This window comes from Erithacus rubecula (genome assembly GCF_903797595.1).
Source record: "Erithacus rubecula genome assembly, chromosome: 3".
In the NCBI taxonomy this organism is placed as follows: Eukaryota; Metazoa; Chordata; class Aves; order Passeriformes; family Muscicapidae; genus Erithacus; species Erithacus rubecula.
Genome location: NC_136689.1, coordinates 136,579,678 through 136,598,551, shown reverse-complemented (window position 1 = coordinate 136,598,551; position 18,874 = coordinate 136,579,678). Strand labels below are relative to the sequence as shown.

The window sequence follows — 18,874 nt, the reverse complement described above, 5'->3', positions numbered from 1 at the left end:
TTCTGTGATGTTCTTCTCTGTTGTCTGAGTGGTCTCTCACTATTCACATTTAAAAAGGCTTCTGACATGTCTAAATTGTGTGTTATGTACTTGGAGCTCCCAGATCTCTAACATCAGTAAAATGCTTCCCAGAATCTTATGGATCCAGCAGAAGTAATGTGTGTATATAATGAAAATCCATCCTCTCGTCAGCAAAAATTGAACAAAATTTAAAAAGTAGAGACCACCCAATTCAAGTCACTACTGCCTTCCCAGTGACAGATTTTTCTACAAGCCACAATTTAGTCTTGTACAAGTTTAAAAATCTGGTTTATTTTTGCATTTAACTAGATTTCTTCTGATTAGAAAACACCACCACTTGGGTTAAAATGCATGGTGCAAGACACCACTGGGCAGCAGAGCAGCAGGGGCTGCTGGTGCTGGGGCCCTGCCCGGGGAAGGCTGTCCCAAACCATCTCCTGCTGCAGGGCAGTGCCAGGACAGGCCCTGCTGCCCTGGAGCCAGGCTGCAGGGATGCAGGGCTGTGTGGGAGCAAACTCGGTGTCAGCAGCCTGTTCTCATGTGTGCAGCCAAAGCCCAAGGCCAGGGCTGTGCCCAGTGGCTGCCGTGCACAATGTCCCCATTGTCCCTCCCCGCTCGGGCAGCCAGTGTCTGCATTAATTAAACACAAAGCCTGCCTCCAGTGCCCAGCTCCTGAACCCAGCCTGGCAGCCACACTGAAGCACTGTGGGGACCTGGTTGATTTAAGCTCGGACTAAAGGGGGCCCTGGGCTCAGCTTTCCTGGGGGCTGAGGTTTGGTAGCACACCAAACCCCTCAGTGCTGCCAGCCTCTGGCCAGCCTGTTTGCTGGGGACAGCTTCAGACTTACTATCTGTGTGATGACAGACTGCAGGGCACTGCTACTGTTTTATTTGAATTGCAGAGATCTTAAAGAGCCCCAGTCCTATGCCCTAATCCCCTGATACAGAAAACTCAGGTGGGTCTTGTTCTTCCTAAGCTCTCCTGGAGCACTGCTAGTAAAGCAAAGTAGGTCAGTGCCCCAAACACATAGAAGTACAACACACAGCAGACAGGAGAGATGCAAACAGGAATATTAAGCCATCAGGTGGCTGTTAAAAACTTCATAGGGCAATTAAAGTATTACCACCCTTTCATACAAGCAGTGGAAACAGAAGTGGCAATTAGTTTCAGTTACAGCTTTGGCTTTCTGACAAGCATCTTGAGATGCATTTTCTTTTTGGTCTTCTGACCTGTGCCTCCATGACTGCCCAGGCATCTGCCTCCACCCTGCAGAAGATCTGAGCTGTGTGATGGGACATGTGCATGCTCCCTGTCTGCCAGCCTCTGCACAGGGAGCAACTGATGTCACTTCCACACCTTTTGCTGCTGACTTGTGACACACAAATGCAGAAAGCAAAGTGCTGCCCCATGCAGTCACTCCTCTTCAGCAATGAACCAGACAACTTTATTGCAAGGGAATTCACTTGCTGCCACCCACTACAAACTTCCCTCTACACGTGTATGTTGTGCTGATGATTAATAAAAATAACTATATATGGGTGAATCACAGAGATGGTTTCATTCATTCATTCAGTTTGTGAATCTGCAATCAAAATAAAAGGTGTTCCCTGAAGACTCATTCCCAGGCACTCTACATCCTTCTTGCAGGAAAGAGCTGACTGACATGGGGGAATAAACATTAGTATTCATGGAGTTCACTTTAATACACTTAATATTTGCCAAGGCAAATACTGCAAAACCAGTAAACCCTCATTGCACCTCTGAAAACATCAAGCTCCTGTGCACAAAGTTTGGGCTGAGGTTGTTGGGTCTTTTTTTTTTAGTTTTATTTATTTTAGAGTAAAAGAAGAGTTGAGAAAAAGTTACCAAAATTTTTAGCCTTTGTTTTATTTAGTTACAACAAATGAGCAACAAGTTAGAAAAGTTGGATTTATTCAAACTCCCTAGCATCCTATTTGTGCAGTGTACTGAAAGGTGGGCAAGTTTTCCAACCCCCTGGACAGCTCTTGCACCCAGGCTCCTGCTCTCCCTCACCTGTGCACAGACAGACATCCCCACACAAATCCAAACTAGCAGTATTTGAAAAAAAAGTGCACTCAAGAACCTAGGAGTGACCTAAAAATTTAGTGGCAAGGGTTAATAAGAAACTTCTGTTGTGCACTACAATGTCAGAAGCTGGAGAGCAGACTGCTGGTTATGGTGTCCATCACTGCACCAGCCAAAGAAACACAAATAAGTTTGGATTATGAAGCATTTTAATTTCCTCATTCCAACTCCTCTGGGAGTTGTACTGCATGTTTAAACAAAAAGTGCTAAAAAAACCCCCAAAAACCAAACCAATAATCAAAAAAAGGCATTCTAGCCAAATCTTCAGAGACCCACAGCTGGGGCTGGCTGGTGAAAAGTGAAGTACAGGAGTTGGAGAAGACTTGCCTTGTAGGAACATGGAAAAGCAGAGATTTAAATACTTCAATCAGTAGCAGGTGGCCATAGAACGAAACAAAAAAGTCAAAACAACAAGAGAAAAAAACCAAACAAACCCCACTGCTCCAGAACATGTTTAACTGGTCTGAAATGCAAACTGGAGTGGGGATCTGGGCTCAGGTGTTGATCTGCACCAAGAGAACTCCAAAAGATTGGAACTCTTCCTTAAAAGACTTTGAAAAAAAACCAAAACTCCTTCCTCCACAAAAGACACTTCCCTCCCCCTAACCAACCCAAAAATTTCTGAATTGCATTATATGCAAGAATAACTTGCACCTATTAAAAAATTAACAAAATTTTTATGTTGTACAAATCTGTACCAGTAGAGGAAGAGGCTGGGCAGGAAAGTGGGTGGGAGAGAAACTAAGAGAAAACTATGTACAAGGACCCTTTCCTCTTTCTTTCTTCTCTTTTGCAATGCAGTAGTAGGACTCTGGCACTAACAACAATTCCATGATGATGCTCCATGAGATTATTTCTCACAGTGCCTCCACAAGCGTGGTTTGAGACCTGGAGTCACAACACACTCTCATCCAGGCAGGAAAATAGAGTTTTCTTCTATTTTCAGACAGCATTTCCCCTTCAACATCAGGACAGTGCAGCTGAGGAGTATCCCTGCAAAAATTATAACAGCAGTGTATTATTTTTTAAGACACTCTGAAGTGCTTGAGCTGTTAACTGTGATGAGAACTGGTTTACATCCCTGCACAAAAGGTAACACTATTTTGTGTGAACTGTACCCTGAGGCCAATCCTTAGCACAGCCTCATGTGGAATAGTGTAACACCCAGCTAATAATCCCCTACAGACTTCTAACAGGGATACACTGTCCAGCCTTGGCAGAGTCTCACTGACTCTAAGATGATGTGCACAGGTCTGGGGCAACTGCTTTGTAACCACAGGACAGACAGTGCTAAAATCAAGAAAACTTCATGTCTTTCTTCCCCAGTAAATCCTCTTGTAATGCTTTTTGTTTTACATGATTTTAGAAAACTATACAAACTAAAAGACAATGGAAAAAGTTGGATGTGCCTGTGCTCTGCAGAGCAGCTTCCTGGTTCTGCTATGACTCCTGTACCTACATAAAGGCTGCACAATTGGACCAGAGATTAAAAAAATAACCTCTCAAAACCCAACCTTCAAATAGCCACCAATTCACACATATCCCCAGTACCCAGCAAAAAGGCAAGTGCTCTATGACAGGGATTATGCTCAGCTTTTCCACACTGAGGTATGAACATGCAAGAAGTGCAAACATCCTCTCACCCACCCCACAGCAGTGCTCCCTGAAACCTGAGCTAACTCATTATTTCACACCTCTTGTGGATGTCACTTTCTGGTCTGTTATTTCCCACAAAAGCAGTGAGCTCTATCTGCCATCTGCCATGCAGAAAGCCCAGGAAAAGGCCATAGGCTTCCACCACCATCAAGGGGAGAAGTGAGAACTTGGGCAGAAAAGTGAGAAACCCCAGTGATATTCACTTTTGGTGTTTTGGACACTGAGGAATGCACTGGGTCATGGCAGGCAAGTGATCTCAGCTCCTGCAACAGTGCAGAAGGGGCTGGAGATGCCAAAGGACCCAGACTACCTCTGATGCTCAGTACCATGCATTCAGCAGATGCAATAGATGACTGCCTTCAGGCTTTTTTTTTTTTTTTTTTTTTACTACTGTGCAACCTTCATGCATGGTTTGATTTTGGCAGATCTCCACAGAGCAGTGTCACAGCCAGCAAGATCCAGGGTGTTCAGCTGCCTCCTTCCCACCATGAGCCACAGGCTTTGGTGCCTGCATCTTGCAGGGCTCAGCTTAAAAAAGATCATAAAAAAACCCTGCAAAGACAGTTTACTGGGGAAAGGTGGTGATGGAGGAAAAAACAAATCATTCTGAGAAAAAACAAAAGCTCTGATCTTGGGAAAACCCCACAGGGAGACAACATTGAAGAAAGCCAGCAGAAGCTGCCAAACAGTGGCACACTCTGGTCCTGCTCTCCTGTCTGAGCTGTAGTTTGCTGTATTTAATTCAGAACCAGTTTCTGTTTGTTGAGTTTGCACAAAGGAGGACAAGGGATCTCATTCAGACCTGGGCTGCAGGAAGGCAGGAACCTCTCCACTGATGGAAAGGGACTAAAGCACTCTTGACAGAGCAGCTGGGCCTCACTACAAGAGGGACACAAAGCTTCATGACAGGAATACTTTCAGAGATGGCTTTGGTGCACCCTACAGCAGCCACTCAACATCTGAAGGTCTGGGACCCTATGGGAACAGGTCTCCCAGCCTCACTGTTCAGAAAGCTGACCTGCTCCATGGAATAAACAATTTTGCCAGAAGCTTCAGATACAGACTCAGTAACAGAGCCTCTTCTTAGTCCTAGGATGGCATTGCAGAGCCTGGCATGAATCCTGCTCCCATAGAGACCCAGTCCCTTATGAAATTCCCTCTGGCTGCACCAGCAGAGTCTGCCAAACATGGATCAGTTTTGGAAAAATTCAGTTTTTTAAGGCATAAGGTCTGTCTAGGCTGTAACACAAATGCTCTCTAATAGCTCCAAAATCTCCTAAAGCTACATACTGGAGAAGTGAGAGACAGAATGGCTTGGAAGAGCTGAGGTTTTATAAAAGCTGCAGACAAATTCAGTCAAGAAAGGTGTGGAGGTCAATCACCAACACACATTCACTTTAGACTACACAGATCAAGCTGGCAAAACACCACCACCATGAATATGGAAGAAGCATGCTGCTGCCTGGAGCATGGCTCAGCAGTGAAAGCTCACACAGTAACTGTGGCTGTGTGAGAGACAAGAGGAATCCCTTGTCAGCTCTTCAGTCCACCCCTTACATGTGGCACCTGAGGAGCACATTAGGAAAAAATCCAGCTTTTGTGACAACTGACAGAAACAAGCTCTCTGTCAGGTCATACAAAAGTCTCTGCTTTTGAGTCATAGTCTTCTTGCCACTTAGGATAACACCTTGTTAATTTAACACCAAAGTTTTTGCTGAAATTTCTAAGATTGGCTGCCCAATGAAAGCTTAGAAAAAGTAGCTGAGATTAGTCTGTGAGTGCCATCAGTGTGGGGTATAAAGATTCCAAATTTTGTGTCACAATGACTGTGGCAATGCCTCCGTGTGTGCACCACAGAGCAGGCACTTGCATTTCTCAGCTGAGACTTGCAAGCAGAATACAGGAAAATTAAGAAGACTTTTTAAAGTGTCCAGACCAGCACGCTGAGAAACTGGCAAGGAGCAGAGGACAAAATGGCCCTCTGACCATTATTGCACTCCCTTTGCAGCACAAGTTCTGCTCCACTGCATCTTTTCTCAGTAGGTGCATTTTACACACAACCACCTCATCAAAAGGATCACTCAGCAGCAGTTTAAGTGAGATCAAAGTTCTTATAGGAATTCCTCTCTGATAACACTTGAGCACCTCCAGAGCCTGAAGCTTTATGGTGAATCTGTACCAGGGCACAGAGGCAGGAGGTTCACTCCAACATGCCTGACACTGCTCACAAGCACAGGAACACAGGCACCAAACCTACACTGCTGCAAGGGAGTTGCTGCACATCTTGGTTTCATAGTACAAGAGGTTTGTAAGAAACAGGTTTCAGGCAACTACCCCTGCTCCTGCCTTCCTCCTGATCACCTGAGCCCCTGATCTGCTCCCTCTCCTCAGAATCAGTATTTGTAGCTGGAAGGGGAAATGTTCTGGAAAAAAATGTTCTGGAGAAAAGTAATCCCATAATACATTTATTTGTCACACATTTGACTTTAAAGAGCAGATCAGATCCTGGTTCTCCCTTCTTATGTGGCTGCACAACAGTGGCACCCCAGTGTGCCTCTGGCTGATGTTCCTACATCCTTCTTCCTTTAATCCCTGCCTTTGACACAGGTAACACCTGCTTCTCACATCCTTAATTACCAACTTTTCCAAGCATAATGCAGGACAGTACCTTACAATTTAGTCTGAATCTTTAAGATATTTTGTTACATAGAAGCTGTTATGACTCATTTCTCAAGATTAGCTTTCAGAATTCACAATAAAAAATATTACCTCATCAGCATTTTGTTTTGTTTTCCAACTCAGAAAATGTCCAGGAGACTCTTGGACAAGTATTGCAAATGGAGAAAGTGGACTGCTACCCAGCAGGGCTCACTACCAAAAACTGCACCTCTGCAACAGGTAGTTCAGTCCAAGTACTGGTAGCTGTAGTAATTCTTAAATGCAAGTGGAGACACTTCTATCAGTCTTGGCTTTTGTATTTTGTTGGTTTTTTTTATTGGGTTTTTTTAAAGAAACATTAAAGTATATTCTACTTATTCAATGCCAGAAAATTACCAGTTTTCTCAAACAGGTGTTCTCTCACTATGCTTTATAATGTGGGATGCTGAGCTTCCTGTAGGATAAGCTCTGAAGTTGTGGTTTAAGGAAACTCCAGGTTCAGTTATGCTGAGCACAGAGTGTTACAGGCTCCAGTGAACTCAATTCCACATACAAGAAATACTGACAGTGTCTGCTCCAGATTTACACCTGTGCAACTGTGATCAGGAACAGGTTTCAGCTCTCCAAATAACTCCTTTCACCTTGGAAATGATCATATAAAAGCCCCCTGCTTAAAGCCAGGCCCTGCAGCTTGCTTTTAAATTCAAAATCCTGTGAAGAAGAGCTGCTAAACACCCACACAGCTTTAGTCTGGGGCATTTCCTAAGCCTCTAGTGAGAGCAAGCAGAACAAAGCAAGACTGGAGAGAGCTCTCACTTGCAAGAGGAAGAAAACACATTTGCATGAGCCACTTCAGTCCCCACTTTTTTTTTTTGCCTGCTTTTGCATAAAGAAGCATCTGTGTCCTAGGCCCTTCCCCCCAGTGACCTTTTGTTTTCAACATGGCAGGATGCTGCAGAGGAAGGACCTGAGATGCAAAAACAGGCACAGCCTCTATTCAGTGACCTCTCAGCAAGGGGGGTATTAGCAACTAGTCATACTATTTCCTCCTGTAGCTCAGCTAGCATGCTTTATGTAAAATGTTGCAAAGGTTACATAGGTTGTTTAAAGGCAGAAGGTTTTAAGGTTTAATCGCTTATTTTCAAAAGAAAAAAAAATAAAAAAGAAAGAAAAAGAAAACCTCCCTTATCCAAGACTTGACCTACAAGCAGAGAAGAAAGGCCAATGGCTCTAAACCCTCCTCTACCGTGCAGTTGGCTTTCACTGACAAGCAGAACGGGTCTCGCTTTTGTTCGGGCTCCAGGGATTTACTCTGGAGCGGGGCTACAGACTTCTGGAAGCACTCAGCCAGAGCAGGCCCTCAGCATTACCTGTCTATAGGTGGGAGGTGTCCCCAGCTATGCTCTCAGAGTCCAGGTCGGGCAGCTCGGCGTGGCCCTCGGGGGCCGCGTGGCTCCAGCCGTCCGCGGCCGCGTCCTGGTCGCCCACCGTCACCTCGCTCTCCTCGCCGTGCCCCTCGTGGCTGCTGCCCTCCAGCCTGTCCACACCCTCTGCCTGGTTCCCCAACAAAGAGTCTTTCAGTGGCTCGCAGTCTCTTTTTGCTCTCACCACTGGTTTCCCCCCGTTCTCTTCATTCAGTTTTTTATGCTCCTGGTAATGCTGCCGAGACACCTCATTACCGTTCTTTGGACTCTCCATGTGTTTTGAGCTCTTTTTCTGGCTCTGTTTGTTATGACCATCACCAGCATACTGCTGCTGGTACTGGTCAATCCATTTAAGTGACCCTGTTCTTAGTGAAGACCGGTTTTCCTTGAACCAGCGAACTATTTCAGTTCTTGAGAGCCCAGTCTGAGATGCCAGCTGGTCATACTCCTGGGGTGATGGCCACTGGGTCCTTGCAAATGTGCTTTTCAATAGATGAATTTGCTCTTGTGTTTTCTTCAATGTGGTAGAGGACCCAGATAAAGCACCAGGGAGCTGAGAGCTACTCAGAAGTTCTGTCTGGCTTATTGCACCATTGGGAGTTCCTTGATCCTTATTTTTTCTGTATGATCCCATTGAGTCCAAGACAGCTTGCTCCATGCTGTCCCTTATCTTTCTCCTCTCAGAGAACCATGAATCTATCTCCCTCCTACTCAGCTTAGTTTCCACTCGAAGCCTGTCCAATTCCCCCTGGGTAGGAAAAGAGCATTTTAAGAAACTCTCCTCAAGGGCCCTAAGCTGCTCTTGAGACTTCTCTTTGAATCTCTGGGGAGTAAAATCTGTGTACGGGTGAAATGACCGGCCATGCCGACCAGCTGAAGGTGCTATTTGATCTTTCCCTAAAGCATCACCAGGAATTTGCACAATGCCCCTCTGGCTTCTGTACCTGTGGTCACTGAACCACTTTTTGATTTCACTCCTGGAAAGACCTGTTGCCTCTATAAGCCGGTAGACTTCTGCATCATCAGGAAACTGGCTGGCCATGAAGCTGGCCTTCAGCTCTGCTATCTGCTCCTTGGTCTTCTTCCTCTCGCTGGCCGGCGTCACGGGAACAGCAGTCAGCTTGGCAGGAGCCTCAGGCACCTGCACCACGTGGGGACGCTTGGCCTCGGGGGCACCTGACAACGTCTGCATTGTCCTCTTCTGCCCCTGGTTTGGGGCAACAGCAAGTGTAATCGGTGAGCAGGAAACAGTTGAACCATTTGACACAGGAGTCAAAACCAGGCCGGTCTGGCCCAGTATCTGACATGGCAAAGCTGTCTGGATGATGGGCTGTGGCATTTTTGCAGTTGCCAAAGGAGCTGGCAGGACGGTGATGGTCTGGGGAACTGCCTGGATAGTACCATTGAACATCTTCTTCCTTGCTTCCTCCACTTCTTCGGGAGACCAACTTATGCCATGCTTCAAACGCTGCGTAGCAAACCAGATTCGGATTTGTTCCTCGGGATGTTTGGATGCTGCTGTCAACCACGACAACTCTGCTTGTGTTGGGTAAGGAAACTTATTAAAGGAGTTGATCATGGTTGCATTAGTGTCCAGTGCAGAGTTGTATTTGGTGCTGTTCAGAGGAACCGGGACCTTGGGGACAAGGTTGATATTTGGTGGCAGCTGTACAGAGGGCATAACATGGGCCAACACATCATGGAGCAGGTCTCCATTTATACAGGCAATAGCCTCAGTGGCTTCAGTTATGATGCGGGGCAGAGCCCCATCCACGTGGTTTTCCGTAACTCCCTCTTCTGGCTTTTTAGATCCCTTCTTGGTTTCCCCTTTAGGCTTCCCCAGCTTCATCACTGGCACTTTATTTGCACCGATTCCCCCATGGAGTGAATCATCACACTCTGCATTTTCCAGCCCACTGCTTGTGACAGTGACATCGTTAGTGGTGGTCTCAATAGACTGCTCTAAAACAGTCTGATTATTGCGTTTAATCAATTTCAGTTTAAAGTTAGTCTCTCCCGGGTGGTATTTTGTGTTGTGGTCAGATAACGAATCGTATTTTTTGGTTGTGAAGTTGCATTCAGCACAGACATACAGGGGGTTGAGAATGACATTTGGATGCTGAGTGTCAACATGCTCTGTAAATTCATTTAAGTTTTGTGTTGAGTAAGGGCAGTACTTACACTCATAACCACCCTGGGGTTTCTTAGACTGATTCTCAGCTGGGGGCTTTGCCTCGACCACTTCGCAGTCTTTGACTGAGTTTTCTGAAGGCCAGTTTGTTTTTGAGTCCTGCTGAGATGCACCAGTGCCCTTGTCTTTAGGGGTCTCCACACTCTCAGCACCCTCCTGCTCCACGACTTCAGAAGTTCTCACCATGCAGGGAGTCGTGGACTTTCTTTTGCTGGCCATGGCAGCTGCTGGCAGTGTGCTGTTGTCCCAGCTGGTGGCTTCTTTTGACAGGATGAGCAACCAACTCGGTAGATCTTGCAAACAGCTCCAAACTTCCCTGATTATTTGACTCTGTTTTGTTTAAAGAAATTCTGCCCTGGCTGTGACCACCAGCTCTGCCAGTAGAGCTGTCAGCTGCATGACACCTGTGAAACAAAGCACATGTTAGGCACTGATCATCAAGAAAACAGATTTAGCACAGACACAACTCAAGGTGTGTGCAATTGCAATGCACGTGCATGTTTTGGATGTTGCCAAACTCTTCCTCCTCCCCATCATCACTTTAAGAGTCAAAAATCTCCCCACAAAGAATAAAGACAATGGGCAATTTGCAATGAAGTGCACCACAGGAAGAAAATGACTGGAACAAATAAGATGAAGAGACAGGGGATTTTAATTTCCACTAGGCTCTATGTGTTTAGTTAGGCAAAGAAGATACTGCTATAAATACTGCATCTTTTTATAGAAGCTGCAATTCTATTAATTACTATTTTGAAGCTTGCAGATTTGAAATTGAGTGTGATTTATATTAAACTTAATTACTTCCCACTGTCACTTACCTTGTAAATACATCTACTAAATTATTGTGGTTACTAATGGGTGATTTCTAAATAAAGCTATAGGATCTGCCTTGGTTGTAAAAGTAATGGCAGAAAGAAGAGTTAATGCAAATCAACAGTTCCTAAGGTCCGTGTTTTGAGAAAAAGTGGGCTCAAACTCAGCAGATTTGTGGAGGCCTATCAAGTCTTTCCCAGAAGAGAAATTTCCTTAAAACACCACTTTTCACTCAACATTGACAGAAATAGCTACCAAAGGCCACTGAAGCTCTCAGATGTCTTTTTAAACAGAGTCCCTTTCTGTGACCCCACTGATAAAGTCCCAACTTATTTATGTCACTCCCTGCACAATAAAAAAAAAAGCCAAACCAAAACATTTTAAAGCTTTCTTCTTTTTTTTACCAAAGCACTTTCAAAAGTTCACAAATGCAAGAATTCTGTAAAATGTATTTTTTGAAGAATCTGAATTGTTTTGAGGCAAACATCAGTCAGAACAAGCAAAGAAAAATTATACCAGCTTTTTTAGGTTGTACCTGCACTCATCAGGACTGGAGGGAGGGGAAAAAGAGGAATTTAGTTTTCTAAAGAGTTTAATTAATCAAAAACAGAGAAAAATAAGTCACTTCCCTATTTGACAAGATGCTTTTTAAAATTTATCACCGATTCAAATCCGCTATGCTGATCAGATGGTCTCTGGTTTCATAATACTTCTACAGTCTCTTGATGGAAAACTCAGAATTAACAATTAAGAAGTTCTTGGAATTGAGTGGGAGATGCACTGGTGTGTACAAACTGGAGGAGGACAGAATGTGGAGATTTGCAGAGTGGGTCAGGCCTGCACTGAATTCTGCAGAAGTGTTCTAAATGGAGAGTTTGAACTAGAGGTTCAATGGAAGATACCCCTATCCACTGCAGTGAGGACAGACTGGGTGGTTTTTAAAGATCATTTCCAATCCAAACTGTGATCTCACATCTAACCAAATGCACATTTGCTTATTGTGAAGATTATAAATTATAAGCTGCATCCAGAACCAAGGACATGAAGATCTAACAAAATAAAATGTGGCTACATTCACATCTGGACACATCCAACATCAGCAGACACTTCATAACCACCTGAGTGCTGTCCCTGTATCTGCTCCTCTTGCTGGAGCCTTGGGATGAGAGAAGCTGTGAAAGCAGCTGCCAGCTCCTCTCTCAGTTGTGTTTGCAGCTGAGGAATACCCTGCAGGCTCCAGAGCACAGTGCTGCTGCTCTGCCCATCACAGGTCATACCACTCCCATACACATGGAAACTCAGAATGATGCACTGCCAGAGGAAGCAGCTCCAGCTGGGGATAGGAGCAGGGATGGCAGTTTCCAGCTCTATGCACTCAAAACCCAGGAGGGAGCAATTCCCCATGCATGAAACACTCCATGTGGGAATTCACCACCCAGCACCTTCACAGACAAGGCTCCTGTGAAACTCAAGCTGTGACAAACCAACACTCCATGGAGAAGCTCCCATGCAGACACTGTTCAAGGTGCAGATGCCTCTGCATCACTGCACAGTGCTCTGTGTTCACAGACTGCCACCCCTGGCACAGCCCAGGCCTGCTCCTGCACACTTGGTGTGGCTCAGAGCCCCTGGCTGACTGCCAAGGGTGCAATTCAGCTCCAGGTGCTTCCCTGGGAAACAGGGCATATTTGCTATTTGCTGAGCTCTGTGAAACAGGGAGGGGGCTGCCCACAGGCTTATGGCTCTGTCTTGGTCAGGATGACCCAATGCTAAATCCCCCTAACCTGAGGCCACCAACGTTGTCACCACCATTCCCCAAAGCATTTGCCTCTGAGCCAACATCTCCTTTCCTGTCTTTTTTTTTTTTCCCTTCTGCATTTTAATCATAAGCAAACAGAAGAATGGTGAAAGTAATCATGTCTGGTTTTCTGTATATTTGTGCTGACTGTTAAACGGGATCACACTGAATGCTCTCTATCATTTCCACATATTCCTTCAAGATTCCCCTTCTACTTCACCTCACAGCTGTCCTTCCACAGGTGTTTTGGCAGTGATCTGTGACCTGCTGCATCCCACTGCAGCTGGGATCCAAAGCTAGAGACAAACACACAACGGTCCCAATGCCCAAATTCCTGATCATCCATCTTCAACTGTGCTTGCAGAAAATTAATTAGCTTTGAAGCTTCTTCCCTTATACCAAATTTAGCTGAAACAGGCCAAAAGATGAGAGACAGAGGCAGGATAGACTCTGTAAACCCAGCTGGTGCTGGAAACAGGATGTAGGTGATCAGGTCATCTCACTCTTCCCTGTAGATCCCACAGCATTTGTGATACTGACTTTCCTAAATGAGGGAAGGAAGGTGCAAGGCAGTGTCCTGGGCCAGGGTAATGAGCACCAGTGTCCCTGAGCCACAGCTCCTGGACCTAATTGGTCTGCTCCTGTTTTAATGCATGACCTCGTGCAAAATTCATGTGGAAACATCAGCAAAAGGAAGAAAATTTAAAGGACAAAGAGCAAGGCTTATTTATATTTCACTGAACTTCCCCCTGCCTCCACAGGAAGAAAAAGCTAGGAACACAAAGGAATGCAATGGAAGAGAAAGAGTGGAGAAGGAGAAACATCTAGGTTACAGCTTTGCATCAAAGGGTTCTTAAAAGTCAGACTAAATGTTTTGAATTCCCCAGTCCCTGGAAGCTCAGCAAGCTCTCTGCTGCACCAAGTTCCTAACTCTTATGAGGACAGGAGGACTGGCCTCAAACAAAGATTCTCCAAGACAGAGGAAGGACCAAGATCCCCTCAAAACATATCTAAGTGTGTGGAAAAATGAAAAATTGTCCAGATTGTTGCTTCACTTCCATCTTCCTTTCCACAGGGTGGTTTTCTGCATGTCTAATTGTTGCCTTCCTAACTCTACACTTGGAGTAGTTTTCTTTCTGCCACATGAGAATCATGATGCACCACAGAATTTGCACAAGTCACATGCTTCTTTTTAAAAGTCAATGAAAGAAACAAATTACTTTTAATCTAAGATGTGTAGTCTTGGGCACTTATAACTGGCTAGAGACTGTCCCTTTGACCCACATCCTGGATGATGGGGAGGAGGAGAAGCTCAACATTTACCTGAGCAAGAAGAGTTTATTGGCATCTCCAAGCAGTAGCTCCTGCAGGAGCTCAGTAAGGATGTCATTTGGGATAATGCAATAGAAAGTACCAAGAGAGAACTGGATCCCCCCTCCCCTCCAAACACATCCTTGGGAGGTACATTGTGTTACATTTGCAGGGACAGCCACAGCTCATCCCAGAATATTAGAGAAAGCATCAAGAGCACCTCACAGCTTGCAAACACCAGCCACTTGCCAGAAGATCAAGGCCCCAGAAAACACCTTTAAATATGCAGTGTTGGTACTGACAAAACTGATAAATGGTGCCACTTCAGCTCCTCCAAGGCAATGGCACATCCTGATGGGAACCTGAGCTGCACTTTATCACCTGAGCCCTGTCCACAGCACATCCATTCCTAAAAGGGGCAAAATCCACTTCTGATAGTGTGGGGCTGCACCATGGTCAGGTCACCTTGTAGCCCTAAAGCTGGCCCTGCTCTCCTTCAAAAAACCTCTTTTTTGGGGCTGCTGTCACTGTGGAGTGCCCACAGTGAGGTGCAGGGGTGCAGTCTTATGAGCTCACTGTGTACTCACTGGGCATGGAGAAGGAACACAATCCCCATCCTTCCAGCTCACCTGCCAACATCTCTTGCTTGTCTGCCCATACTGCAGGGGGTTGAAAGAAAAAAAAAATCTCATATTTTATTTTTTTTTTTAACTGAGCAAATGCACAAAGCTGCAAAAGGCAACCAGGTGAAAACCAAAAGTGCTTGGCTCCAAGCAGAATCTGTCATTATGAATGAGGTTTAAACCAAACCACAGAGAACCTGTGTGCAGGAACAAAAACTTTCAATTTGTTTTGCTTCAGCAAAGCCACCCAGGACAAGAGCACACAAGTCAGATGCAATGCCTTCTTTTAAACTTATCTCCCCAAAAGTGTGTCACAGCACTTATGAGTGAGGCCCTAACTTGTCTTCATTTAATTCCTAAAATTTGTTTAAATAATGAAATTATCCAGTCACAGTCCTCTGATCAATCAAACCCCTGTTAAAACAGCTGCAGAGCATCTGACCAGAGAATGAAGTGGGATCTTAATGGCAACTCTGTGCATGACTGAGGAAATGCCAGATTTCCTATCTGGTCACCTGCCCCAGACTGGGGAAACTGCAGGGAGTCACACAAAAAAAAAAAAAATCATGTTTTTAGGCCTGGCTGGCACTGGAAAACACTGGCCTGTGTAGCAATGCCACCTTCTACCAGCATAAGGGACTGTGCAGTTCAAGCTAAGGGATGATAAAAACAAATCCAATAGGTTTCTCTTGCTGAATACTGAAATCTTTTCAGTCTCTCCCATTTTTACCTTGTGCACAAAGCTAAATTTTACACCCTACTACCACCACAACAAAAGGCAAATATCTGGATAGAAACTGAACTGCTTTTCTGCACTGTTGCTCCCACAGGCTCCTCCAAGGTGGTGGCAGAGAAGGAATTTTCCATGGCACCTGGACACAGCTCAGCTGCACAAAGCATCATTCAAAACCCTGTGAGCTGTGTCTGGGGAAGTGGTAGGGCAGGGGGGAGACAAGGAGAGATGCTGCTTGTTTTCCCTCATACCCCAAAACATGACTGAGTCTGGAAAAGGCTGTCTAAAGACAACCAAATTTGAAGGTATGTCTAATTAAAATGCAAGGAAAACTTTAATTTTAGCAGAAAGGAAAAAGCACATCAGAAATACCACAGCTTTGTGCTGCATCTTGCTTTCATCCAAGGGCTGGAGTAAAGCAAATAGAGGCTGAGAGAGGTTCAACCTCCCAGGCAGTACAAATGAATCTTTACTTTTCACAGATAAACCTTACTTTTAAAAACAAATAAACAGAAAAAACCCAAGCACTTCAGGGACACTTGTGTAATTTGCCAGTAAAATCTTTCTTTATTTTTTCATCTTGCTGCATTGTTTGCTCTGCCCTGTGCTGGCAGAGAGTTCCCAGCACCTGGCCTCATTTGAAAATGAACAGTGGGAAAACCACCAGCATGAGGATAACTGCAAATAAACATAAAAATATATAGCAGTGTTCATTTGCAAGGGCTGGCTGGTATTTGAAGAGGGTGGAAACATTTTATTGCTTTGCTGCTTAGGAGCTCAGTCTCCACAAACAGCATCTCTGCTACACAGGACAAGCAACAGCAAATTACACCCCTGTAATTTAACACCCACACCCCCCTTGTTTGAGCATGGCATTCAATATCACAAAGATAAGAACTCCTCCTTGCAGCTTTCCCACTCCCCTTCCCCAGCCTGAGGACACAGCAGAAGCAACAGGGGGAACACAGCACAGAGCTCACTTGTTGGGCAAATTGATCAGTCCCTGGGTGCCTTTGGAACAGCATCCCCCTGTATCTCCCAGTGGATCTCAAACCTCACCACAGATGCCAGGTTCCCTCTGGGACACAGCCAGGCCCTCAAGCACTGCAGGCTGCCTTAAAGCACCACTCTTCTTCCTGAGCTCGAGAATTCACCACCCCTTCCAGGACATGTGGGGGACTCTGCTCATTCCTGGGTATCTTCCCACCTCTTCTCAGAACCTCCCAAGCCTGTGGGCCCCCAACTCCCCCAGGATGCAAATGCTTGTCCCTCTGAGTGTGCTGGATTTTAACACAGCTCCAGCCAGTAGCCATGCTCAAGTTCAGAGCAGAAACTAACTGATATTACCTGACAGCACCATAAGCCCCCCTTGACTCTGTCCACAAGCAGCACAGGGCAGAGCTGCCATCCTGTTCCCCCACCACAGATGATGAACTCACATTCATTAAAGCTGCAGTAACATTTTTCTCCTACAAATACAAGGATGAGATGGGAGATACACATTTCACACTGCAAAAAAAGGAGCATGCCTAGGGTGATGTTCTTCCTTCTTTACAACTGTTTTCAGCATGCAGCTGCTACAGTAATATCAAAAAGCACATCAGCTACCACAGCAAAAAACATGCTGTTACTCTCCTCTGTGATAAAACACTTTAAAACATTGCTTAATTACATACAGAAGAATAAGCAGAAGCAAACCAGGGCAAATAATTCCTGCATGATAGATTGGGACTATAACAATTTACAAAAAAAAAAAACCAAAAACCAAACCCATACAGAAAGAAAGGCAGGTTTTGTGAACTAGGACAGAGCTTTTAAAACAGCATTTAAGTGAGACCAACACAGAGCTCCAACACCTCTGCAGTTTTTTTGTAAGCTGAATAAATTCCAATTAAATGGGTGGGATACAGATTGTTATAGCAATAATTTTTGCAGACTTGAAAAAATAAAATTGAAAGTTTGCATATGTTGGTGTAGACATTTCTAATAAGAAAATTCCCACACAGATGTCTATAACAGGATGCTGGGACCATGAATATTTTTCTACAGGAAAGCAGCAATTGATAATTTTTCTTGCAAGGATCAGAGACTCACACCTTTCAAAGATGATCAGCAAACCAAACTGCCTCTGGGACTCCTGACTTCCCCAGCACCATGTCCTGTGAAACTGGATGTCAACACATAAATGGGGGCAGAAGCAAACCCAGTGCACATCCCACCTCTGCCCTGCACCCCCCTACAGCACAGACACTGTAAAACACAAAGATAAAACCAGAATCACTAGTTTTTTAAAGGCACCAACAGCTGTAGAAAATCCTGGAGAACTGCATGATGAAATTAATCACATGAAAGCTGCATCTTAACATTAAGAGCTCAGCTGTGATGTGACCACTGTGTAGAGACAGAAAAACTTACTCTGAAAAAAGCCACATATTTTGAGGAAAAAAAAAAAATCCTTTGTAGGCTTCACCAGAATAGGCTGTGTGGCAGCACCATGCAACAGGCTTATTTCAAAGCACACTGCTAACAGGCTGCTCTTTTGAACTAAAATGTTCTCATTCAAGCTGCTGCTAAGCCAAAGACGTGGGGAAAATGGTGGTATGAACACAAGAGGCCAGCCCCTTCCCAGAAAAGGGGAAGTTGAACATTGCATACTGTGAATTTTCTATTACAACTACCAATAACTTCCCCCCCCCCACCCCCCTTTTAAATGCAGGCTAAATTCAGTTGCTAAAAACTGGACTAGGCCCAACTTACCTTTTTGCTTTCTGAAGAAATCTACTCTTGGTTAGAATCTGCACTTTACAAACTGGTTCATGCCCTGAAAAAATACTGATAATGCAGCAACAGTCCCTTATTCCACCTGAGACAGTGGCCACAGTAAAGGCAGGAGATGATGCTTCTCCAGGAGGGCACAGACCAGGGCAGGGTTAGAGCACTGCAGTGCCAAGGTGGGGACAAGCCCAGGTTCCCTTGATTCCCAGCCACTGCCTTCTCCAGAAAAAGGGCTGGAACCCACAGCCTGCACACGAGATGGGACACGTGGGTAACTGTGATCCCTGCAGCTCCCACTGCTTTGTGGAGTTGGTGCAGCCTGGCAAAAGCTTTTTTAATTTGTAGTGTGTTTCTGCCAGAGGCACGTGCATCCTGTCCTGCAGAGATGTGACCTGGCTGGAGCTCTGCTCTGAGCTGCAGATGCTCAGGGACACAAAAGGACCCCAAAATCCCAGAGGCTCCTGTGCACTCAAACCCCAAGAGGCTGGAGTGGATGCCCTGCTGAGACCCTGCTCTCTCCTTTGAGAGGCAGGAATACAAGCTGAGCTCCCCCAGCAAGGTGATGCACTAACAGCCTGTGCAAGGCACAGTCAGATACACCAGCAGAGGCTCTCAAAATCCAGAAGGGCTGATCCTCTGTCCAACACCCTCCACTGATGGCTTCCAGGGCAGCAAGCAATAACAATCACATATCCTGTCAAAATTATCTCCTTTAATCAGTCGTGTGTTTAGTTTTTACTCCTAGGGTGGGTACTTGCATGTTC

At 45.2% G+C, this 18,874-nt stretch overlaps 1 protein-coding gene across 4 annotated transcripts in view; it reads right to left on the bottom strand.

The window, feature by feature from the left end:
• Positions 1-1,537: 1,537 nt before the first annotated feature.
• Positions 1,538-18,874, bottom strand: part of ZHX2 (zinc fingers and homeoboxes 2) — a 72,941-nt gene continuing 55,604 nt past the window's right edge. For all 4 annotated transcript variants that reach the window (XM_079299785.1, XM_079299786.1, XM_079299784.1 and 1 more), the window contains 2 exons: positions 7,813-10,461; positions 1,538-3,121 (listed from right to left, as the gene is read on the bottom strand). In XM_079299785.1, the coding sequence (XP_079155911.1) occupies positions 7,817-10,276 (2,460 nt within the window). In that variant the 5' untranslated portion in view covers positions 10,277-10,461 and the 3' untranslated portion in view covers positions 1,538-3,121; positions 7,813-7,816. The remainder of the gene's footprint in view (positions 3,122-7,812; positions 10,462-18,874) is intronic.